The sequence below is a fragment of the Ochotona princeps genome, chromosome 2, assembly GCF_030435755.1.
Source record: "Ochotona princeps isolate mOchPri1 chromosome 2, mOchPri1.hap1, whole genome shotgun sequence".
Classification (NCBI taxonomy): Eukaryota; Metazoa; Chordata; class Mammalia; order Lagomorpha; family Ochotonidae; genus Ochotona; species Ochotona princeps.
This window is the reverse complement of record NC_080833.1, coordinates 111,235,540-111,261,562: the sequence shown is the minus strand read 5'-3', so window position 1 is coordinate 111,261,562 and position 26,023 is coordinate 111,235,540. Positions and strand designations below refer to the sequence as shown.

The 26,023-nt window shown below is 41.4% G+C and overlaps 1 protein-coding gene across 1 annotated transcript in view; it reads left to right on the top strand.

Moving 5' to 3' along the window:
- Positions 1–5,180: 5,180 nt before the first annotated feature.
- Positions 5,181–26,023, top strand: part of FCRL5 (Fc receptor like 5) — a 40,437-nt gene continuing 19,594 nt past the window's right edge. The window contains exons 1-8 of the mRNA XM_058660476.1: positions 5,181–5,306; positions 13,472–13,492; positions 14,760–15,011; positions 16,470–16,724; positions 17,010–17,288; positions 18,733–19,014; positions 20,351–20,626; positions 22,476–22,754. Of these exons, the coding sequence (XP_058516459.1) occupies positions 5,276–5,306; positions 13,472–13,492; positions 14,760–15,011; positions 16,470–16,724; positions 17,010–17,288; positions 18,733–19,014; positions 20,351–20,626; positions 22,476–22,754 (1,675 nt within the window). The 5' untranslated portion in view covers positions 5,181–5,275. The remainder of the gene's footprint in view (positions 5,307–13,471; positions 13,493–14,759; positions 15,012–16,469; positions 16,725–17,009; positions 17,289–18,732; positions 19,015–20,350; positions 20,627–22,475; positions 22,755–26,023) is intronic.

The window sequence follows — 26,023 nt, the reverse complement described above, 5'->3', positions numbered from 1 at the left end:
TCTATATGATAAGTATATGATGCTTTTCTCAATTGCTATGGCCAGAACATCCCCATCAACACATTGAGCTCTCCCCACCACTTGAAGTATTCCTGAGAGGTTCCACCTCTGCTATAACTTGATTGGCAGGCCCTGGGAGCTACTGCAAGCTCACCTAACAATCCTGAGATTGTTGTGGTTATTTCCCTTACTTACTGCTTTAACTATGCCTTTCAAAACCCCTTGTCTTTGATCTGCCTGCATGGTAAAAGGTTCATTTACAAACTTCAGAATACCAAGTTTCCATTTACTGACACCTCTTGAAAAGTGATTATTGAGCCATGGCAGCTGCTGCATGTGCAGCCGGTAGTGAAACTGTGTCGCATCTGGAATCCTGGCCAGATGCCTGTGACTGTTGCTTCTTTACTCAACTTGTTGCACTGTTGCTTAGAACATCTGGATGTCCATCCTGGCTCTATCACTTGCCCTCTGTGAGTCTATTCATTTACAAGGTACTTGAAATGAAAGCCTTTACTCTCTTCAAGCCTCAGTTTTTCTTCTATATGAAATGGGGAGAACAAGATTGATCAGATATGACATTTCCTATATTATTTTTACTGTTGAACAACTTTGTAGCACTGATTCAAATGTAAAATAATGTAATGCTTACAAAGTACTTGGAGTGATGCTCTTCTACAGTAACTCTCCATTACATAATAGTGATTACTGGAAAAGAACCTCCTTAAATTCAAAATAAAAGCATATCGAATACAATAGGCTTTCTGAAACCATCCACACCCAACCAAAAAAGAAACGAACAATGAAATGAAAAGTTTCATCTTCAGTGAAACTTTTGAAAGCCACATCCTCAATTTACAAGCCCCAATGAAAGGTTCTATCCACAGTGAAAATTCTAACCAAAGCAAGAGAATAAAGCTGACAGTGAACGAAAAACACAACACACACCTGTAGGAAAAGCTCCCAAGTTCTCTGAAAGGAAAGGACAAAACCTTGAAGCTCCAAACCAGTAAACCTTTAGAGGCTTGGCGAGTATGGAGACTCTGAGAATGTCTTTGAGTCTCGCTGGTTTCCTCAAAAAGCAGGCATGGTGATGCTGAATGAGATTCCTCATAGATAACAGGGGAGAAGATAGTGTTGGTATAATACCTGTGAACCTTATCAGCTGATGAAAGGACATATTAAAACAACACAGAGAAAATATGTGAAATACAGGGTATCAAGTCAAGGTAGGCTCTTGACGTTCAAAGAAACTATAAACAAAAGTGACTCTTGGCTGCAACAGAAAATGGTGTGAAGCAAGCTGCCTACGTCTGAGCTATCTGTCTCCATAGCACAGATCCTTGATAATTTCATGCACTGAGGTCAGTGCTGTGATGCAAAGGAGCCAACATCTGCAGCAAAGGATCCCATGTCTGTGCCATTTCATGTCCCAGCTGCTCCACTTCCAATCCAGCTGCTGCTAACGTGCCTGGAAAAGCAGCAGCAGATGACCTGAGTGCTTGGGCCCCTGCACACATGTGCAAGACGTGGATGAAGCTCCTGGCTTTGGCTTGGGCTGGTCCCTTTGTAACCATCTGGGGAGTGAACCAGCAAATGGAAGATCTTCTCTCTGTCTTTCAAATAACTTTGCCTTTCAAATAACTAAACAACAATATTTTAAAAAAATAATAATTTTTGCACACTGACCTTCAGCTAATGGACAGCTAGGAAAGAAAGATCCTGACTGAGACAAGATAGAGCTGCCACGTCAGTAGCATAAGACTCAGGCATATACACAAGAACAAAACAACTGAAGAGCCACCCTGACAAGCTTAAGGGAAAAAGCAATGAATTATTTCTTCTCCTGGACATGGAAGACATTTTAAAAATATCTTTTTCATATGATAGATACATTGGAGTTTTTTTTAATGGAAGACACAGAAGGATGCTGAAAGAAAGCTAATCTCAAAAAAAGAATAAGAATCTGTTTCATTAAAATCAGAACAAAAGAAAAAGAGTGAAGAATTCTAAAAACAGAAATGAAAGTTTTGAAAAAGCTAAGCAAAACCAAAAAGGAAAGAATTATGATGGTATCGAGAAAAGTAGTTGATATGAATGGCAGACAAAAGGTTTCCAATATACCTTTTGACACACAAAAGGTCTCGGAAAGGTATTCTAAAAGAAGACAACAAAATAAATACAAATGGAAAATATTTAATGACTAGAGGATGGCAGCTAGAAAATGGATGCAGAACCAGCAGAAAGATAGATTCAGGTCGAGTTATTATACTTCAAGAACTAAGAATTTAAGGGCAATAACAGAAATTACAGTTACAGAAAAGGTGAAAAAGTTGTCTCTGACCATATGGCCACATCCAAAACCAGAAGACAAAGGTCCTTAAAGGAGATGGTTTAACTCAAGAATTTTGAACACATGTATTTCCACTAGAAAAAGGCAAAATGTTCTCTAACAAGTAATAATGCAGTCACTTGAGCTCCTCAAGACAAAATCTAACTCAAATCTTGTGATATTCAATTAATTTAAATATATAGTACTAAAACTAAGCAGTTGTGGGAAAACATGGTTATCTAACACACTATAAAACTTATAAACCATCAAAACAATAGAAATTATGAACAATTATAAATCAGGTGAAGGAGAATATGGGGAAAGCAGGCTCACATTTACTTTGCTTATCAGGAAATAAGCACATATTGCCAAATCAAGAAAAAGAGGTATCAGAATACTAGAGTTACAAAATTAGCCACCTGGATAATTTAGAACTATATCCTTTTAAACACAAGCAATGCTATCTACACTTTAGACAAGTAAAAACAAAGAATTCAAAGAAAGTAGGGCATTAAAAAGCAAAAGTTTAATACTGTGGAATGAGATAACTGCATTAAAACCAACATTAATTGATTTTTACAGATTTTTTTTTTACCATTTTTATTTTTCAAATACTTAAATAGACATCCGATAATTACATATATTTAGAGTGTCATAATATATCCAGTAAGATAGCTAGAATGGTAGAAAATCCTGTTGGGAAGAGGTTCCAGGAAAAAGGAGGTGGAAGGCCTCTTACCCAGAGTGAACTCTTGCCCAGTGAGTCCCTGAATGTGCTTTCGTGCTGTCCTTGATGATAGGTGAGCATCTGTGCTCTGTCCAGTGAGCTAACCAAGGGCAGACAGTACCCCTTATCTATTCCCTATTGCAATAATGCTTTGACCAAATTGCCCTGTTAGCTTCCTTAAACTCTCTGCTTCCAGACATGATCTAATTCTGAGTTGTGTTTGAACTATTGTTTTATTAAGTGTGTAAGAACTGTAACCCTGGAAATAAATTTTGTCAGTTGCCCAAGAGAGCACTGATCCCCAATTTCTTTCCAGTTGCATCTCGTTCCCAGGAATCCACAAGGTAAACTTGCATAACATGTGGTATGTTTCAACATGTGTAAGACCAATAGTATTTGTCTTCAGAGTATGAAAATAATAAATAACTATGTAAAAGAAATACTTTTGTGATCTAAAAACAAGACATGGCCACATATAATATGCAATAAATACTTCCAAAACAAAGCAATCAAAGTAATAAAACGATGGTAAAAGCATATCAGACAAACTCATAGAACACAACTAATGACATTAATGACAAGCAATTCTAATTCAACTTAAGAAAAAAAATTATTAAACCATACCAAAAAAACAAGGCAGTATACAATTAGAGTAAATTTTTTTTTAAGATTTTGTGTATTTTTTATTACAAAGTCAGATATACAGAGGGAGGAGAGACAGAGAGGAAGATCCTCCGTCCAATGTTTCACTCCCCAAGTGAGTGCAACGGCCTGAGCTGCGCCGATCCGAAGTCGGGAGCCAGGAACCTCTTCCAGGTCTCCCACACGGGTGCAAGGTCCCAAAGTATTGGGCCGTCCTCAACTGCTTTCCCAGGCCGCAAGCAGGAAGCTGGATGGGAAGTATACATATCACCTTTTTCTATTGAAGTGCAATGAATAATAAAATGTCATCACAAACAGCAAAACTGGAAAAAGAAACATCCAACATTCAAATATTTGAAAATTCTTTTAGCATTTCTCTTTTTTTTACAATTTTTTAAATTGTTTTTAATTTATTCATTAATTACATTGTATTATGTGACACAGTTTCATAGGTACTGGGATTCTCCCCACCCAAATCAAAATAGAATTATCACTTGTCTACAACAAGTGCAATGAACAGGTTTTGTATCAATATTTGCAGAACATCCTAAAGCTCTTAAAAGTTCTTAGCCTTGGCTATTTAAACTGTTGAAATAATAAAAATGAAAAGAAATCAATTTTCCATTTAAAATTTAAAAAACCAAAAACAATACTTGAGAAAAAGAGTAATTATAGGAAAATAGACAAAACAAACCTGATAATTAAATTCAAGAACTGATCCCTTTGAAATAAATAAACAAATATTAGGCAATAAAACAGAATTTTCATGGGATTTTTATCCAAAATCAGATAAATTGCCATAGTAGAAATTTAGACATTTGTCAAGTAACTTTTCCATTTAAAAACCGTTAGTGCAACATAGTTTCATTCTTTTGAACTTTCAAAGAATGGATAACTGCAAATCTGCTTCAATGACGCAAGATCACACAAAATACAAACCTCCAGCTCCTCAAGTATAACCTTTACTGGTGCCTGTACTTTCAGAGAGAAAAGGGGTATGGTAATTAACACACACCTACAAATTTATTCTTTCATGTTTTCTTTTTTCAGCTACCACAACACACTAATATCAAGCTAGACTTCACTGTCTTCTCTTTATGAGTCAATGTAGTCTTCCTCTTAGCTTCTGCAGGCTTAATTCATTCCTAATGATTTTTTTTGTAGTTGCACAATGAATCAGAATAATCTCCAACAGTCATACATTCATAGTCTTTTATATCGCTTCCAGTATTTAGTCAACAGTGAATGATGTGAAAGATACTACAATAAAATTCTTACAGATCTATCTTTGCAGAGTTTCCTAAAGATAATTTCCTATAAGCAGAAAGGGTAGGGTCAAGGGCTCAAGACCCTAACATTCATTTTCTCACTTGTATTACAGGGCAGGAAATCATGATTGGTAGATGAAGACAGGAACTACTACTTCCTTCTTTCTAATTCACTAATACATTATGTACTTTCCAATGGGGCAGCTTCCTAGCTGTGCACTTTGGGGCTGGTGTGAACAATGCACTGACGGCAAGGATTCCCAAGAAAGCTTCTCTTGGCAGTCTCAGTCCTGGGCCTTCCAGCTCTTCATGAAGCTCTGGGCGATACTACTGTTGCTGGGTGAGTAGATGGCTCAACATGGGCACCGAGTGAGATGAGAGAAGGTCTTCTTCCACCACAGATGTGGCCATTCTTGGGGCCCATCTCCTAATGAGAAACCATCCCCACATGAGGAGAGTGTCTTTTCAAACTTTACTGTATATCTCAGGACTTCCTCTCTGGGGCCTGAAGAAAGTGGTCACAGGTGGAGGAAAACCTCAGCCATAACAGAAAATGAAACTGTAGTGACCACAATTAAGGTAGCCTTTATTTTCTTCAGTAAATACTTCATGAAATCCAGGACAAGTGTTGAGTTTGCTTATTTGTGTTGTCTTTTCCAGAGACCTCTCTCCTCTCTGCAACAGAGATTTTTAAATTTCTTGAATGACAAGGCTAGAGCCTGCCGCTGGGCCAATAATGCCTCTTTCTGCATACAAATCGAAACCACAGTGGTAAATGGGAGATTAAGAGCAAGGAAAAGGGATGGGGGTGATGGGGGCAGACCTAGAATATGAGACAGGCAAAGTGCGCAATGCTCTTATTGTGCCTGACTGTTCATAAGTCTCTACCAGATTGGTTGATTTCTACCAAGGTTGAAAAACAATTAGAATTCATTATGTTAATTCATCTGTTCAGCAAATATTTTTTACAAATATACATACACGGAGCCCAGCACGATAGCCTGGTAGCTAATTCTTGCCTTGCAACTGCCAGAGTACCATTTGGGCATGGTTTATATCCCAATTGTTCCACTTCCATCTTGTTTGTGACCTGGGGTAGAAGAGGAGGATGTACCAATGCCTTGGGACCCTGCACTTGTGTGGGGGACCTGGAAGAGGCTCTTGGCTCCTGGCTTTAGATTGACTCAGTTCCAGTGATTTCAGCTACTTGGGAAGTGAACCAGTGGCCAGAAGATATCTCTCTCTCTCTCTCTCTGGCGTTTCTTCTCTGTGTAAATCTGCCTTTCCAATAAAAATAAATAAATGCTAAAAAAAGAAATATCCATACACAACACTGAAGCAATTGCTGACAATATTTGGAATACATGAAAGGCATGACTTGCTTACGCAGGAAGCTCATAATATACAAGGGTTCTAGTTGAGACAATGTATAAAAAACAACTATGCAACAAAAATAACTATACAGGCAAAGTTGCCAAAGCATGGTGCAGGCAAATAATGAACTATAGATAATATCCAACTTAAAATGCTTGCTGGATGACTCCTTAACAATGGTAAAAAGATGATACCCATTCAGCAGAAACTAGATTCTGAAATTCCTTCTTTTTCTGTGCAGTGCTCTCATGAGGCTGGGCAGTGATAATGAACCATGGTTCCCAGTCATTACCCAATCACCAGGGGAAACAACCAATACTCCACAATGTACTACATTGCTAGAGAATTTTTGTTCTTGTGTTGTTCATTCATATCCTGGCTTCAATATATCACACAAAACAGTCATTTCTTCACTATAAAATAGACTTTGCGTATTTGGTGCTGTGACACAATAGGCCACCACCTGGGATGCTAAAATCCCATACTGGAGCACTTGGTCAAGTCCCAACAGCTCCATATCTAATCCATTGCCTGTTAACATCCCTGGGAAAGGAGCAGATATTGACCCAATTACTTAAGTCACTGACACACACAAGGGAGACGTGGATATACGTTATACTTCATAGCTCCTGACTTTGGCCAATCCAAACCCCGGTTATCAAAGCTATTTTAGGAGCAAGCCAGAGGATGGAGGATCTTTCTGTCTCTGTCTCTCCTGCTCTATTACTCTGCCTTTCAAATAAATAAAATGAATATTTTTAAGAGGCACTGGTTTAGTATCAGTCCCTCCTCTAGACAGCCTGATTATTTTTTTTGTTGTTGTTGTAAGAATGAAATTTATTTACAAAACTTTTTGCTTGAGTAGTAGTAACAACTAAGAAACAGTATAGAGGCAACTAAAACCTCGCTATAGAAGCCAGTTCATAAACAAGAGCAGCTCCTGACTTTGAGACAGCCTGATTTTTCCCCATTTTTTAATTAATATAAAGAGAGAAAACCGGCATTGTGGTTTTTTGGTTAAGCTGCCAATTGCAACACCGGCATCCACATGGGTTCCAATTCAAGACCAGATAGTTCTACTTCTGATCTAATGCTCTGTTAATGTACCTATTAAAGCAGAGCAAAATGGCCCAAGTGCTTGAACCTTTGTATCCACAGGAGAGATCTGGAAGAACTTCCTGACTCCTGCCTTCATCCTCACAGAGCCCCAGTTATTGCAGCCACTTAGAGAGTGAACCAGTGGGTGGAAGATTCCTCTCTCTCTCTCTTTCTCTCTCTCCATGTCATTCCTTTTTTCAAATTTTTCAAAACTATAATTTCAATTTAATTTATAATCATAGGCTAATGATGCATCACTAGCCATAATACTCAGCAAGTAAATCTACAAAGACCACTGTTCCACAGAGTAGCGACAAGGATAAAAACATTGTCCAGTTTTATTCTTTTACATATTTTGTACCCTATATTAACTACCACATGATTTTTTTTCACATGATTTTTAAAAATGAATTTTGTGTTAGATGATTTGAGCAATTGTAGGCTAATGTAGGCTAATGTAGGCTAATGTGAGTTCTGAGGTATTTAAGGTAGGCTAGTCTAAACAATAAAATTCTGTTAGATGTATTAAATAGTTTTTTTTCTTAACTATTTTCAACCTAAAATGAGTTTATGAGGTGGTAACCACACTGTAAGTCGAGAAGTATCTTATATACCAAATATAAACACTGTGAGAAGGAGCAGGGTCCAGGAACAGAATCGGTCATGATACAAACCAAGAGGACTCCACCATTGGAAGGTGCATGAATTCCAGAGGTTGGAAGTACAGTCTAGTGTGGCAGCGATACAGAAGACAAATAAGGTAATGGCCGAGGGCATGTACTTTTTTTTATTAGGGTAAAAAGTTACAAGGGCTGAAGGGAATATTAAGGAGAAGCCCCACCCAGTCTCCCACCCACCCCAGGTCCCGGATGTAGGGCATGCTCTAGGATCCTTGCTCACGTGGTCCCGGTAGTTCACCAGTTATGCATTGCTGCCAATCTCGCCACTCCAGACACGATGAGACTGTTGAATAATCTACTGATTGACACAGTCCATCACAGAGTCTCCCCTTGTCCAGTGTTTCGCTGCCAACGTATAGCTGTGGTGGTTGACTGCCCTGTTCTATTTTCCATCTTTTCTCAGTTAAGGTTCCAAGTCCGCTATTCCGGTTGAGGGGATCCCCAAAGAAATTTTGAGGTGTTCCCAGACTAGAATCCTATATGTACTAGCAAGTACAGGACCTGGCAGAGTCCGTCTCCCCATTCAGCTGGTGGTTGCAGTTGTTGGGTTGGTTCCGTCTTGAGCCTCAACCGTCTTGACCAATGGGTGTTGCAGTCCATCCTGGTTCTGCTCATCACATAATTGGCCATCACACCAACCAGTGGGAGCTGCAGTCTAGTGAGAGCGACCCCCAATAACCCCCACCAGGCCCGCCCCTGCCCTGATTTGGCAGCACGTGTAGCAGCCTGGTTCAGTCTGCACCATATCCCACTGGGCTTTCGTAAAAGTTGAAGGGTATTGGAGCTTAGTTCTATCCAACCAGCTCAACTGTCCAGCCCTCATGGATGTTGTTGAGTGCCTCTCTGTCTAGCCATCCCAGTCCCTATCCTAGTTATTATTGTGCCCTCCCATGGGAGTATTAACCCAAGAGGAGGGAGTCCACTATTTCCCTCCCAGATCACTCTCACTCCTGGATTATATTCTCTCCAGATGGCCCTGTGGTTGGGCTTGACAGTATTGGCCCCTAGTGCCAGCTTCTGCTATGGCTAAGCCCTGACAGCTCTTACCCCTCCAGTTTTGTTAACACTAGTTGGGATAGTCCACCCATCCTGGCTCTTCCCTGATCTGGTCCATATGAGGCGCACAAGTGCTGCAGCCCTGCCTAGTCTGGTCCCAGCTAATGCTTTACAGTGGGAGTAGCTATGCAGCAAGGGAACCACCCCTTATTCCCCTGTTGGCTCTGCCCCTCCCTTCCTGATTCTCACGTGTACTGGTTGGGTGCTGCGGTCTCATCTGGCACAGGCAGCCTCACCTTGGCATTCTGTGTTGTATCCTGCTTTTGTCGCGACCGAACCTGGCTCGACCCACACTCTGCTCTGGCGTTTGGATTTGCCAGTGGATGACACAAACTGACTCAGCCTGGTTAGCCCCCAGCCCATGCCAAATGTATGCCAGTGGTGCATTTTTTTCTGGGCTGCTTCCTTCCATTCTTCTTGCGTTGATTTGTAGGATCCATGTCCTGTCAGAGGAGTTGCTCAGGCTCCTCCCTCAGAACCCCTCCTGATGCCAGGTTTCGCGCTTGCCATTGGGTCCGAGGGCCAGCACCACTCAGTTCATCTCCCATCCTAGCAGGAACAATGGCTTTTATTTACTGGCCTTCAACCCATTCTGGTTCTTACTCTTGGATGTTTCAGCCCAGCCACGACTCGTCCATACCCACATATAGCACATACATGGCTCAGTTGGGGTTGAAACCCAGCCTAGTCAGTTCACATCTACCCTGGTCCTCCAGAACACCAGAAGGTGTTGCAGTCTGACCCGGCCAAGTGTGCCAAGTCCCAGTCCACACTTGTGCCAAGGGAGGCTACAACTGTGTCCCGACACTGTGGCTAAGCTCCTGGGTTTCACCCAGCTTAGACTGTCACCATCCCCACTCCTAAGTCACCCAGTGGGATTGGAATTTCCACAGGGTGTGGCCCACACCCCCCATATAATCCACCCCCAGATATCGTTCTTGAGTTCTAGTTAATATCATGGCCCTGCCCACTGTGACCCTTCTGCTGATCCATCATCATGGCAAGTAATGGGAACATCCTGCTGGGCATGCCCAGCGTCTGAGCTTTTGAATGAACTGGTATTCGGTGTTCAGCATTATTAAGTAATTTCAGGTTCTTCAGAGGAAGATCTACTGTCATTGGGAATCTTTAGGATTGATTCACGGCTCTAACGCACTGTGGGTTCAGCGTGGAGCTACCTAAGCAGCACATCAAATAACCAAAATCCCAGAGCTCCCCTGCCGGGTGGCAAGCAGGCAGAACCTGGCGCCAAATGGCACACTGGCCACCCGGGAGCGGCTCACCACGTGCACATGGCAGCCGTTGCACAAAGCAGGCATGGGATGACCCATGTAGCCTTGGGGTGCCTCCACAGCCTGACAGCTACAAGAAGTTAAGATCCCTGGACTCAAAGACCCACCCCTTCCCATTCCCCTCCCCAACTCCAGCCGAAGTGAGCAGTAGGAGGAGCTGGACCTAACAAAGCCAGAGTTCCACCTCTGAGAGGTCAGCTCCTGTGGTTCCATTAAGCAGGTCCAGGAGCGGCTCACCACATGCACGTGGTGGCTGGATGCACTTTTGAGTTAAGTAAAATCTGGGTTCAAATTCCCAGCCTTGGGATAGGTATAGTGGAATAATAGGTTGCTCATTGGCCTCCTTCTCTGGAATCTGATATGGGCGCCGGTTCAACTCCCAGCTACCTCACTTGCCATACAGCTCCCCAGTTATGGCCCAGGAAAGCAGTGGAGGATATCCCAAGGCTCCAAGCTTTGGACCCATCCAGTTGTGACCATCTGCAGTTGGAAGATTCTCTCTCTCTCCCTCTTTTTTCTTTCTGAAACTCTTTCAAGTAAAAATAACAAACAAATCTTTTTTTAAAACAATTCCATCTCATCATTTATTAGCTACTTAAATAATTTTTATCTGAATAATTATGATCACAGTACTTATCTCAAGGAATTATTAAGATTTCATGAAACAGTGTAGCTAAGTGTATATCACATAGAAATCTCTCAGAGACATAGTAGCTGCTTTAAAAATAATACAGAAATTACAGTGACCAGGTAATCATCCATTATTCTTGGATAACTCTTCCATTAGCTCAGTATGGACAAAGACAATGTGTCTCTGACTCACTGCTGGAGGTTCATTGCCTGGCCCTGGCCTATGGTTGACTCTCCAAAAATATTTGCCCAAGAAATCAGCCAAATCTAGAAAATTTCCTCATTTGATAATTCTTCCAATTTTACCTCTTCTCTCTCATCATTAATGATTTCTCAAGCCTGTATTCTGCTATTTATTTATTTATTTATTTATTTATTTATTTTTATTGCAAAGACAGAGAGGAAGATCTTCTGTCCGATGGTTCACTCCCCAAGTGGCCTCAATGACTGGCGCTGAGCCAATCCGAAGCCAGGAGCCAGGAGCTTCTTCTGGGTCTCCCACATGGGTTCAGGGTCCCAAGACTTTGGGCTATCCTCTACTGCTTCCCCAAGCCACAAGCAGGGAGCTGGATGGGAAGTGTAGCTGCCTGGATTGAACCGATGCCCATATGGGATCCCAGCACGTTCAAGGCGAGGCCTTTAACTGCTATGCTATCATATCGGATCTCTGCTCTTTTTTTTCCTTTTTTTTTAAATAATTTCTGACCTAGTTCTTTCATTCAGTATTCAACACAAATTAATAAAATTTATATATATATAAATATATAAATATATACATAATACATATAAAATATATAAATATAAATATAAATATATAAATATGGAATATATAAATATAGAATATATAATAATATATAATACATGATGTATGAAATATATGATATATAAATAAATATATATACATATATATATATATATATAGAGAGAGAGAGAGAGGATATTTGGCCCAGTGGTTAAGACATCATTTGCAGTTCTCACAGCCCTTATCATAATTCCTGGATTCATATGGATTCATATCTCAGCTTCACACCCAATTTCAGCTTCCTATTAATGCACATCCTGGGAGATAGTAAGTGATGGTTCAAGTATTTGAGTCCCACACACTCACCTGTGAGGCTTGTACTGAGTTCCTGGACCCTGGCTTTGACATTTTTGCAGTCACTTGAGGAGTGAAGTAGCACATAGGAGGTTCTCTCTCTCTCTCTTTCCTAGATACTGCTGTAGGTTCTTAGTGAAAATCAATGGACACAAGATAAATCCCTTCTCTTATAGGCCTTACTTTCTAGAGAGGAGATAGTACTCAAGTAGATAAGATAAATAGGTTTTTAAAAATCTAAATAATTTAGATAAACATATTAAAGAAAGCTATATATGGCCAGTTCTTCTTGACCTTCCTTCTAACAAACCTCTCTCTCCCTTCACATTTTGTTCCCCTAAAGTCTCCCCACTGCCAAACTGTTCCATCTAAGTTCCAAATTTCAACCTTGTCCTACTCCTACTTGAAATGTTTCTTTCCATGGCTTCTGGTGGCTTTCATAATAAAATCAGCACTACTGACTTGACCCCTGCATGCGTCCTTAATCATTTTTTGCCCCTCTACTCCACACCTTCTGGACACCCATCCATTCCTGAACATTCATTCATTTCTTCACTGCTGGGTCCTTGCTGCCTTGGTTGTCCTCCCCATCATCTGCTTTACGAACTCTGACCTTCACCTCACTCCACTGTTCTCATCCACAAATATTCTCAAATAGCACCTCTTTCACGTACCTTACATGGTCCATCCACCATCGTCAGCAGAGATTTCACGTATATTTCTGTTATTGCACTTACAACCTGACTTGTAATTATATGACTTCATGTGTTTCTCCTGTCAATTTCTAAAAAAAAAAATCATTCATTTATTTATTTGCTTGTTTGAAACACAGAGAAAGAGAAAAAAGAAATATTTTGTTGATTCACCCCCCAAATGCTTGTGACAGTCAGGGAGGAACAAGCCAAAACTAGGAGTCTGGAACTCCATTCTAGGTTCTCACATGGGTGGCAAGGTCATGAATGTTTAAACCGGCTTCCACTTTAACATTTGCAAGAGTTTAGAGATAAAGCAGGGCAGCCAGCACTCAAACCAGCATTCCAATATAGACATCCAATCCACCATCGCACCAGGCCTGCCACGCAATGTCCAGGTAGCAGATATCTCTTTTTATTAATTTTAATATTCAAAATGTAACGCCATAGTATATTTAGATATTTGATAAATAATTACTAAATTACTTAAATAAATTCTAATGGAGGGAAGAAATAATAATCATGGATAAGGGTGAAAAACAGCTATTACTTTGCTCCGAGTTCATCTGTGGTTTTTTTTCTTTCAGCTCCCATTGGTGGACACTCTGGTGAGTTTCCTTTCTTTTGCCTTCAATGTCTCTGGAGAAGACTGTTGTCCTATAGTGTGCGACATTTGCAACAGCTGCCTGGGTGTCTGTAATGTCTCCTGGTGTTGTTGTTCATTTGTTTCTTTTTTTCATTTTTTGTCAAGGCCAAGTGACAGTGTTATCTGATCTCTTGGTATCACAAAGGGCCAGAATAAGCTCATGATCACCCTCTTTCTCTGGGCATGGTTCTGTGTGCACAATTAGCAACTAGTCTTGTTCAGTAAAAGCCCTGCATTTTGCAAACGGATACTGCTTTGCCAAGCAAAATGTCTTCAACTCCATAATAAATATGTAAGACATAGGATAGCAAACTGTCTGATCAGCAAGCCATGAAAACTCTGAAAACATCCCAAAGCAGAAATGCCAGAAGCAGTTTTGTATCCCCTGTAGTTTTAAAAGCAAAATCCTCCACGAAATGTGTGGAACTAGAACATCCAACATGCGAGCCCTTAAACAAGAAAGAAATGTACAAAATTGATAGAGAAGAAAAATTATATCACACATTTTTTAAAAATTTCTCACTCACTGTATTGGCTATTTGAAGATCCAACAATAGCAAGAATTTTCTTTTTTTTTTTCTTTTCATTTCTCTCTCTCTCTCTCTCTCTGTCTCTCTCTCTCTCTTTCTCTTTCCACACCCTCCCTCTTCTCAAGTCCCTCTCTGATCCAAAATCAGCTTATCCAGCTAATACCTTGCCTAGATTGTTTCTGGATTCCAGTGAGTAAATTGTCCATTCCTTGCTCTGCCACAATTAGTGATGATGGGATTTTTCTAGGTGATCAAATCCTTATCTGTAAAATGAAGGAGTCAGATAAATTGATCTCTTGAGCTTTTCTCAGGACACAATTCTTAAAATAATGTAATTTTTTTAGAGGAAGAGTAAAATCACAATTTTAACAATATCTTTGAATATGTTTTCGAGTTTATGAGCATGATGAAATGGAAGCAAGGGTCATTTTTTGTTGTTGTTTTTGGATCCACTTTGGCATTGGGAAAACTAACCTTTGGCATTTTACAGTGTATCCTGCTGCCATTGCCCTGTTGAAATCGTTTTGTTGATGACCATTGCCTGAGCAGTTATTCACTCTCTCTTGGAGGAAATGAGTTTCCTAGCTGATTCATGTCCTGCCCAGAAGACTCTGTAGTAGTTCTGCAGTCCATGTTTCACTGATCGTTGCAGCCCAAACCACAGACTCCTCCATCTCAGATTCATCTTCTCTTCCACAGAAACTATACCCCAGCCTTTTATTTCCCTCGAGCCTAAATGGACCGTCAACTTTGAAGGAGAGTCCGTGACACTGACTTGCAATGTAGTTCCTTTCTATTCACCCTGGAAAACAACATGGTATCATGAGCAATTTTATAAGACAGTAAAGAAGATCCGTGGAAGAATCCTACAGGTCAAAGAGTCTGGAGACTACAGGTGCCAAGTTACTGGCTCAGCTCTGAGTAGCTCTGTGCACTTGGACTTTTCTAAAGGTGAGAAAGAACTAAAAGGAAAACTTCAGAAATCATGTTCAATCCATTTTTCCTTCCTGGTTGTGAAATAACCTGTGAGTAAACTTTTTTTATCCCAAATTGCAATTAGATTACATGAAAATGAAAAAAAAAGACATAAGGTATCTGGGATAAAACCTATTGACCAATGACCTGAAGTAGTAATTGTTATGCGTGAAGAGCTGAGGATGATAGATTAAACATACAAACACAATTTTACTTGATCAGAGTCAAATCCTGGGTACCTTTTTAATCAAGCAGACACTAAGTGATTAGATAAAATCCTATAGGGTGAAACAGAAGAATCTTCATTTTCTCAGCAGCTGCTCAAGTAAAATGAAATCTAAAAAGTCACTTATGTGAATGGTTTCTGAATCTGTGTATGGTTTTGATCCATATTATTTAATTTGAATAATACATAGCATGCAGATTTTTTGTATTAAAGATCTGGATAAGGGTTGGCACGCTGGCTTAGCAGGTCAAGCTGTCATCTATAGTACTGACCTCCCATGTGAAGTCCTGAGTGTTCCACTCCTGATCTAGCTCCCTGCTAATTTTCCTGGGGAGGCAATGGAAGATGGCCCAAGTACTTGGGCCCCTGCACCCAGGTGGGCAATCTGGAAGAAGCTCTTATTTTCTGGCTTCAGATCAGTCAAGCTGTAGGCTTTATAGCCATTTGGGGAGTGAACCAGCAGATGAAAGAACTCTCTCATTTCTCTCTGTAACTTAGCCTTAGAAATAAACAAATAGATCTTTTTTCAACAAGCTCTATATAGATGACAGGTAGGTTAGCACAGTAAAAGTCAGAGAGAGGAAGAAACATTTTTTTTTTGAAAATCACTGCTTCGAAGTTGCAGCAGTGTTATCATAGTTACAATGCTCTTTAATTCGCGAATCAGAAAGCAGCACAGCACCAAGACGTGAAAAACACATTTATGTGCTTCATCTAACAATTTTCCTCTAAGGAAACACCTACTGAAACAGTCATGGGCATTATCCCTCAAAATGCAGGATCCCTAATGTTCAAGAATGGAAGACTTAGGAAGTAAACAGAATTAGTGTTGTTGAGAATCATGTTCAATGATATTAATGACATAGAAAAGTGTTCATAGCATGGTAAGTTACAGACAGATTATCAAACCTGTAAATATCAAATCATTCCATAATAAGAAAAATATACATGAATTATTATCTACATAAATAGGTGAAAGAACTTTGAAAAAAAACTAAGTGTTGAGATGATGGGTGATTTTACTCACATTTCTGCTTTCCAACTTTTCTAAAAGTACATGTGTTCATTTTACAGTCAGGAAAGAAAGATGATTTTCCAAGAATCCTTCCTTCATGTTCCTGTTCCTATAAAAATGTAATTTCAATAACAATGAAAAGGAAAGGGGGGAAACTGAATGAACCAAATAACTCGTCTTATGATTTCTGTAGCTTCGCTGATTCTGCAGGCTCCACCTGCTGTTTTTGAAGGGGACCTTGTGATTCTGAGGTGCAAGTCAAGAGCAGAAGCAGCAGCGACTGCAAAGGCAATTAACAAGAATCGCAAACATCTGGAATTTCTTGGTGAAAGTTCTGAGTTCCGCATTCGTAACGCAGGTCTGAAAGACAATGGTGACTACCATTGCACTGAACTTAGGAAAGAGTGTTGTAATGCTTCCTCCAACACAGTCAAAATCCAAGTCCAAGGTAAAGCCATCATGGTTTTGGGAAGGGATTGGTCAAAAGGACGGTCCCTGGGGTTGTTACAGAAGACAAAGGTGGATTGAAATACTATTGAACTTCAGGGCCCATTCCTGTAAGGAACAAAGTACCCCCGTGCTCGGTGATAAGAGGGGTTAGGAATCAAACATGACACCCGTTTGCTTGCTTCTTCCACATGTTTTGTTTGTATGTGCTGAGAATGAATTGTGTTCTCCTCCAGAGCAGCTCCAAGTCTCACTGCTCTGGGGTGCTTGTGATCCTTCTCTCCAGAGCTGTTTCCAAGACCTGTGCTGACAGCCAGTTCCAGGAGGCCTGTAGAAGGGAACCCATTGACCCTGACCTGTGAGACCCAACTCCCTCCCCAGAAGTCAAGTGTTCAGCTCCAGTTCCGTTTCTTCAAAGAGAAACAGACCCTGGGATCAGGCTGGCAGAGATCCACAGAGCTCCAAATACCTGCTGTGTGGGAAGAAGACTCAGGAAGCTACTCATGTGAGGCAATGGGTTCCTCCATTGAGAAAAGCAGTCCTACATTCTCAGTTCAAGTACAGAGTGAGTATGTGTGGGTTCTAAGATCACCCCAGGCATGGTGTTTTAAGCTGGCCACTGGTTCACGTAAAGTGTTTCCCCTATGTGTAGGAAAGGGAGCTGAATGAAAAGAAAGACCTCAGTTCTCAACGGCTCTTAGGAGAAGTAAGAACAAGTGAAGTCCAGAAAAAGAAGGGTTTTTTCCCCTTTTCTTTATTTTAATGTCATTAGATACAACTCTCTTTTGTCTCTGAACTCTCTGGTTCCCTGATACTATATTTTTCTGCTAAACATGTAGGTGTCAGCAGTGGGCATGGCAGAGCCCTCTGGCAGGCTTCAACAGACCCTGTCCAACCTTAAGGACAAAATCTCAAAATGCTAAGAGCTTAGTGGCAAGAGCTGAAGAACAGGAAAACTAAAGGACAGTGGCTTGGGGAACAAACCGTTCCAACTTCATGCCATTAGGGGTAGGCCTATATCCATTGTCACTTTTTCCTACATTACTAAATGTGTATAGGTTCTCAAGCATAACAGCTAACCACTGGCCAAATGCTTTCCCAGCTTAAATTTGGTCTGTTTCATGAAAAATCTGGTTGAGAATTTGGAAAAGATGCATAATCTGGTATACACACTTTACTAAGTGAAGAGGAAATAGAATTGACAGTTTTCCCTTAACTCTTGTTCTTAGTCAGAAACAACGTTATTGATCTTTCTGGCAGATAGAGCTGCCAGATGTTTCTTAGACCATTGATTTAACGAAAAAAAAGTTGAAGAAGATGGGGCAGGTGGGGGGAGTTACTCAACAGTTATAACACAGTAACTTCTAACATAAACTCTCATTCAACATAACTGATAGGACAACAACCTCCAGTTCTTATTCCCCTCTCTTCAGTCAGCTTTTATTGGCCTTCAAGTCTTCAGGATAACTCAAAAAGGCACCACTCTGTCAAAATCATTGTACAATACCACATCCATCTGAGATGTGGGACCTTTATATCACAGATTTTCCTGCTCAGGGGAACTGTCCTGGCTCAATTCCCTTTGACTAAATGACGCACAAAGGGTTGGGAGGTATTCCCTCAAGAGCAAACATACTGCACGTGCCAATGGTTCATTTAACACTGAACCCCTGGACAGTCACCTGTGCTATCAAGCCTCCCTGTCCCATTAATACCTTCATCATTTCCCCCAACTATAGTGCGTTAGTCATCATCTCTGTACTGCTCTTCAGGTTGAATAAGTAGATATGGAGCAAGGTAGGCAGAGTTACCTCTGTGTCTTATCCCTCTCTGTGTAAGAGCAGAGGGCCTCTCTAACCAAGGAGGGACGACACTCTCCCACTTCCTCCCTCATCCCAGGCCAACTTTCCACATGACATCATTAAATGTAGCCTGTTCTAACCTGCGATGTTTTCTACCCATGAATAACCTGCTGCTAACCATGCCATACATCATCTTTCTTCCTTTAGGAGCTGCTGTCAAAGTCCAAGTACACACTGTCCCAGCCTCAGAGTCAGTGTTGGAAGGGCAGGAGCTGGTGTTCATCTGCTCAGTAGAGGGCATCCGTGGGCCCATCACAGTGTCCTGGTACAAAATATCAAACAGAAAAAAAACTAAAATTCAGGCTTCACCAGCAGCAGAATTCAAGATCTTGGAGGTGAAAAGCAGCGATGCCGGAATGTATACCTGTGAAGCCAACAATAGTCATTATCACTATGAAGCCAACAGGCCAGTGACCATCACGGTAAAAGGTGTGTCCTGCTGGGTATCACCTGAGGAATGGATTATCAAGACACACACGAGGATCATTAAAACACCATGAGTTTGGGAGAGGGAGGTGGTTATTGGTGGTTATCAATAACAAAGCTCTGGAAAACCTACCAGCAGTTAGCTGAAGATTAGCAGAGGGAGTTAGGGACGGAAGGCACTGCAGAAAGTGGAAATTTCTGGAAGTTCTTAGAGAAAGGCATAAAGAAAATGTCCAAGAATTTGTTATATGTCCAAACATATAATTTTTTCTAATACCTTGTCAAGTTTAAGTAAACGATCCTTGAAAATACAGCCAAAGCAAACAGGTTGTTAGAGTGAAGACAAAGCCATGGCCACGCCTCCTAACAAGCACCCTTGATTTAAGAATGTGCAGGGACCCTCCCCAGACATTCCAATGTCTCTTTCCAGTCCCCAGGAATTTTTGTTTTTTATAATTCTCAGGGCTTCTAGGGATTAGCATGCTGTGGAAAATGTGCTAGGGAATCACGAGGGGCTTATTCCATGTCTTCTCTGTTTTATCATGAGGCTGAAATTCTGAAGAATCAGATTCCTACAGAGACAGAATTCCCTTCAATCATCTCCTGTCTTCATTGTACTCTGGGAAGGAACCTGGTGCCCAGACAGTGGACTGGGGAACCAAACAGCAACAAGAGGCCACTCTCTGTCAGAGGGAGCTAAAGAAGTAAGCTAACCTGGCCAGTAGGATCAGTCAGGGCCAGGTTGTGTGTCCCCAAAAAGCTCAGAACTTCATCTACAGAAGTTCTTGCCTCTTCCTGATCTTTGGTCTTCTCATCTGTAAACAGAGAAGGTCAAGGTTGGGGGTAGGTAGGAGTACTGGAGGAGACCTTAGAAGGCTGTGTGATTCCAGAAGAGATAAGTCTAGGGCAGAGCCCTGAGGCCAACCGAGCTGGTGAGAAAAACAGAGGTTCAGGATTGACAAGATTCAGAATGATGTGTGTAGGAGGGGCAGCTCCTTTGTGGTCACAGGGCAGTGGGAAGTGGGCAAAGAAGGGAGTTGTACAGGTAGCAAGCAGCAGGAGCAGAGACTTCTTCCCCAAGAGCATCCTCTCTACTGTTTCATAAACAGTAAGCAGCTGCATAATAACTAGGGAATCCCAGAGGGCAGGAAAGAACAGAGTAGAAAGCACAGCACTACAGCCAGGACAAAGCTCATGTGAGAAGCTTGGGGAGGGTGGTCACTGTCCTGTCCTGAGAGTCCATGGAGGCTGCGCTGGAGACAGTGCTTGGGCACTGGCCATGGACTGATAGTGACAGAAAGAGGCAGAAGTAACTGTTCACTAATTTTCTTTCCCTCAGTGCCAGTGTCTCAGCCTGAGCTGACTCTCAGAACTCGAAGGGACTTGGTTGCTGAGGGAGACACAGTGACACTTTACTGCAAAGTTTGGAAAGGTTCTTTCCCGATTGTGTACCAGTTTTATCGGGAAGATGTTTTTCTGAAGAAGATAACCCTTTCATGGAAAGTAAGTTTTGTCAGCATCTCTTTGACTGCCGAGCATTCTGGAAACTACTACTGCACAGCTGACAATGGCCTGGGGCCCCAGAGGAGTGAGGCAGTGAGCCTCACTGTCACTGGTAAGCCTTGGATTTCTGCCACTCATGCATTCCTGGCCCAGGTCCCTCTCTTCTCAAACCCTTGAGAAGTGTGCTCTCACCTTCCAAGCACTTCCGTTTCTTCCTCTGGCCAAGCCAATGCCCTGCTCACAACATGCCAGCTCTTGGAAACACCTCTCTGCCTCTTCATGTCTTGTCCCTTCAGCAGCCCAATCATCCCACCCTGATTGTCAGCACAGTAGCTTTCTCTCTCCTTTTACCCCAACTTCTGAGGACTGTTTTTCTCTTGCTCTGCATGATTTGTATTCATTAAACTGATTTCACTAACTATGTCATCAGTTCCCTGGTGCACAGAGGTGTTCCCTATCCATGTCATATCTGACATTGATTATCGCCACTGTTCAAAGTCATGTGAGATATAAAGATAGACAGAAAATCTATAAGCACTCCAAAGATCTCCCTCTGGCTCAGGTATTTTAAGAATTGATTGGGCAGTGATGTAAAAGAGTTACACATAAGGAATGGACTAGAAGCACCAGCAGACACTATATCTCTGCATGCTTGGATTAATGCCTTCACAGCTATTAAAGTTGTCAGATAGTTATGATAGTTAAGTTAAAGCAGTTTCTGTTAAGCCTTGAATCTCAGTTTTGCACCATCCTTGTGTGGCCAAATTTCAGGTCTAATTTCAGGCACACAATGCAATCTGGGCCTGAACTTCTGGCATAGGATCTAGTCTCGGCTAAGCCTGAAATTTGACTCAATTCCCTCTCTTGTAAAACACTGAAGCCTGACTGTAGATGAGCCAAAATCCATTCTGTTCTACAACATTATGTGCAAGAGCGTAAAGGGAAGGACCAGGGGATCTTGAAGAGAGTCATCAGATGAAAGAAACAGACAGGCATATTCCTGACATCCCAAGGTCCAAGAAGATCAGTGATGGTGAAACACTATTTAAGGCACCCAGAAATGTGTGAAGTTCTATACAATGACTTGTTCATTCACCCAGTACAGAATGCTTTTATAGATTATGTATACCAAACTATACTGATGGCTAAGAACATATCACACTAAGCTAATATGCCCTGTATACAGGGGATCTAATGGCAGGTACTGATGAAGGACAGAACCAACACCAACCTGAGCAATAGAAGCGCCTGGAGGAGGCATCCCAATCTGAGATGGAAGATGGGGGAGATTTTCCAGGAGAATTTGTGTATGACTTGAAATCCGAGGATGAGTAAGAGCATCTCAGGAGAACAGGGGAGGTATTGAGAGAAGGAAGCTGCACTCCAGATAGAAGCATGTGCCCAACAGTCACACGTGTGGTATTGAACAGACCACCACCCGTATTGTTGACCCTTACAGCCAAGGATTATAGTTTCAAGATATTTTACACAACCCTTCTCATTTCTCCTTTTAAAAAATTACCCCTTACCTCTATATCTATGAATATGCTCCTGGTATCCCCATTGTCATATCATTCTGCTTCCAGTAAACCTCATTTTTAATAATCTCTTCTATTTTGCTTGACATAGCAAAAGCTCTTCCTTGGCTATAGGAAGCAAGAAGGAACTGAGAGAGTGAGGGGGTGTGTCTAGCAAAGGGGAGGTAAGGAACTTCTTAACCTGAAGTCACCATCTGTGCAAAAGGGAGATCCAAGGAAAGAGAAGAAACTAGAAGTCTAATAGGAAAAGAACAGACTGGAAGACAAGCCTGGTAGACAAGGCAGAGTTGTAGGGCATCTGTGTGGTGTTCTGGGATGCCTTGTGGACTGGTGGACAACAGAGACAAACATTTGCGCAGACCATGGGATGAAACTGACAGGAAGATGCACAAGTAACTGTTGACTAATTTTTCTCTCTTTCAGTGCCTATCTCTCAGCCTGTCCTCACCATCAGCACAGCCCGGGCCCAGATAGTTGAGGGAGACTCTGTGACACTTCGCTGTGCAACCAGGAGAGGCTCTCCTCCTATTCTGTACCGGTTTTATCATAAGGATGTCCCCTTGAGGATGAAATCAATCACCTCTGAAGGACTAGCATCTTTCAACTTCTTTGCAACAGCAGAACATTCTGGAAACTACCACTGCAGTGCTTCCAATAGCCTTGGTACCCAGTACAGTGAACCAGTGAGTCTCTCCATCACCGGTATGCCCTGGATTTACACTAATCCCAACCTCTCTGTTGCCAACCCCTTTAGAAAGCTTCCATCTTCACCCCAGTCAACCTGATCCCCACTCTTGTCTCTCCTCTCAGTGAGTTACCTATCTGTTGACCTAGGTCCTCATTCAGTCTTCACACAGACCTCTGAGAAAGTTCAGTATTACAGTGTCTGCTACAACTTTCCCGTTGCATGGGTCAGTGCCTGAGTCATGGTTCTAACTAGTCTAACTTCAGTTGAACAGCCTAGCTTCAAAGCCTCCACTCACCACTGGGAAACTTCTTAATGAACTTTCCTATATTTTCTAGATAAATTTATCTAGTTAGTTAGTGAATGAGTTAGTGTTTCTAAAAGCTGAATGCCAGAGGGAGAAGAAAACAACAGTCAAATGGAAGGAGAGAGAATCCTCTAGGCACTGACTCACTCAACAAAAGCTAGAAGAGCTGGGGCTAAGCCAAGCTGGAGCCAGAAGACCGGAGCTGCATTTGAGTCTCCCATGGTAGGGGCCCAAGCCCCTGGACCATATTCTGTTGCCGTTTCACGTGCATTAACAGGGAGCTGGAACTCAAACCCTCAACCCTCAAACTCAGATATGAGATGCTGGTGTTGCAGGTGGCAGTTCAACCTTCCACACAACAATGTCAGCCCAAATGGGCTATTCTTAAACCAACTGCCAATCTCCATTAAACAATTTATGACCAAGACAGGAGGGGCACTTGGACAACACTAGATATGCTAAATTAAAGTTATGAAAATAACTTTTTAGAGACCCAAACGCACAACACAAAGTTTCCCAGGGAGTCAATAGAGATGAAAAATGTGTTGCTCAACTTGTTGAGGTAACCAGGCATCAGAAGACCTAAATTCTCTCTCTGGCTATGACGATAGGTGCTTCATGCTTTGTACAAAGCATTTAAGCTTTATCTCAGTATCATCGTTTTGTACTGAATGTCAGATAAGGCAATAATCAAGATCCTTTGGAGCTCCAGAATTCTGTTATTTGATTTGAGATAGGAAGCCAAACCTAAGAGTTCATGAAACCTGAAGGAAAAAGAGGAAGATGAGAAACACTTGTCAAAGTCCCAAACAATGTCCTTCAGTTCCATCCATATTAATACGAACGACAGTATTACACTCCTCTTTTTGGATGACTGAATAATAGTTCACTGTGTGTATATAACATGTTTCTTTATCCATTCATCAGACAGTGCACACAGGTTGATTCCATATCCTAACATTGTGAACAGTGCTGCAATCAATGTGTGACTACAGATGTTTCAATTTATCTGCTGAGTTCAATTTCTTTGGATACATATCCAGTAGAGAGCCAAATTATGCAACAGATGTATTTCCAGTTTTTGAGAAAATTTGATGCAGTTTTATTTCCATCAACAGTTTCAGGGTTCCCCTTTCTCTGCATCTTCACCAGCTTTTTTTTAAGACTTATTTATTTTTATTGGAAAGGCAGATATACAGAGAGGAGGAGTGACAGGAAGATTTTCTGTTCAATGGTTTACTCCCCAATCGGCCACAATGGCTGGAACTGAACCAATCCAAAGCCAGGAGTCAGAGGCTTCTTCCGAGTCTCCAACACAGGCGCAGGATCCCAAGGCTTTGCGCCATCCTCAACTGCTTTCCCAGACCACAAGCAGCGAGCTGGATGGGAAGAGGGAGCTGGGATTAGAAAAGGTGCCCATATGAGATCCCTGCGCATTCAAGATGAGGACTTTAGCCACTAAGCCATTACGCTGGGACCCTTTATCAGCTTTTATAGCTTTGATAATAGTCATTCTAATGTGAGTAATGTGATATCTAATTGTGCTTTTTGATTGAATATCTCTGAAGGTTAATTATACTGAGCATTTTTTCATATACTTGTTGTCCATTTAAGTAAATGAATATCTATTCATGCCATATGCCCATTATTTTTAAAATCAGGTTGGATTATTTGTGGTTGAGTTGCCTGAGTTTCTTGAGTAATCTGGAAAATAATTTTTTCTTGAATGAAGAATTTGAAAATATTTTTCTCCTTCCATAATCCAGATTTTCTTTGCAGTCTGTTGATTGTTTCTCTTGCTGTGCAGAAACATTTTAGTGTAATATAATGCCCTTTGTAATTTGTGATTTTGCTTTTGTGTTCTTATCTAAAAAGTCTTCCCCAGGATTTATGTTCTGACCAATTTTTCCCCTGTTTTCTTCCAGTAGTTTCATGACATTTGATCTTACTTAAATCTTTCATCCAAATGGGTTAATTTTTGTGTATGATAGATGGGAATCTGGGTCCCGTTTTCTACAAATGGATATCTGGTTTTCCCAAAGCCTTTGATGGAAGAAACTTTCCTTTCTGTAAAGTGTGCTGCTACTGACATCATAAAAAATCTGTTGGCTATAGAAATATGATTCTCTGTTCTTTTACTCACTGGTCTGTGTGTCTTTTTATGCCAAATTTTTTGGCTACAACAGCCTTGTTGTATGTTTTAAGTCAGATATTATGAAGCTCTGGCCTTACCCGGGTGCAGAGGCCTTTGGGCGTTAAGAGGTACTGAGTCTCTCAGCGCTGACTCAGCTCTGTGGTTCAGGCAGGATCCCAAGTTCCCTTTGCTGCATCGTTCCCAGCGTTAGGAGTCTTGTATCACTGTCTAATGGAGGTTGGATGCAGAGTTATGGAGGCAGTCTAGCCAAGCATGGTTCAAAGCCTCAGCCTGCTGATAAGGAACTAGGAGAAGAGGTCTTGGGGCTTTGTCTATCACAGATTGTCATGTAGAAAACAACCTGATGCTGGTTTCAAGTCCAAGATATGGACTTAATCCCCTCAGGCAAGCAGAGAGAAAGTCATCTCTCTCCATTGTAGGCCACCTGAAGCTGGAGGAGGGGCTATGTAATCAACTCTACTTCTGTGCTCTTTTTGTATTATACCAGAATCAGCTTGTAAAGATGTCTTGGTGCATACATAGCTGCTCAAAGGTTGTATGGAAATGGTCACTGCAGTGACTTGGCTGCCAACTTGCTCGTTCTCTCTCTTTCTTAATGTTTTGTGCTTTGGTTTGAGGCTTACATGCAGTCATTACAGAATGCTCTAAATGCTGATGCTTAATGTTTCACCACTTAGGTGAAACATTCTGTAACTATTTTAGATCTGATTTTTCTTTATTAACTTTTTAGTCTGGATGACCTGCCCATTGATGAAAATGGTATGTTGTGACAGGCATGATGGCTCAATAGCTAAGTCCTCACCTTGCAAGTGCTGGGATCCCAT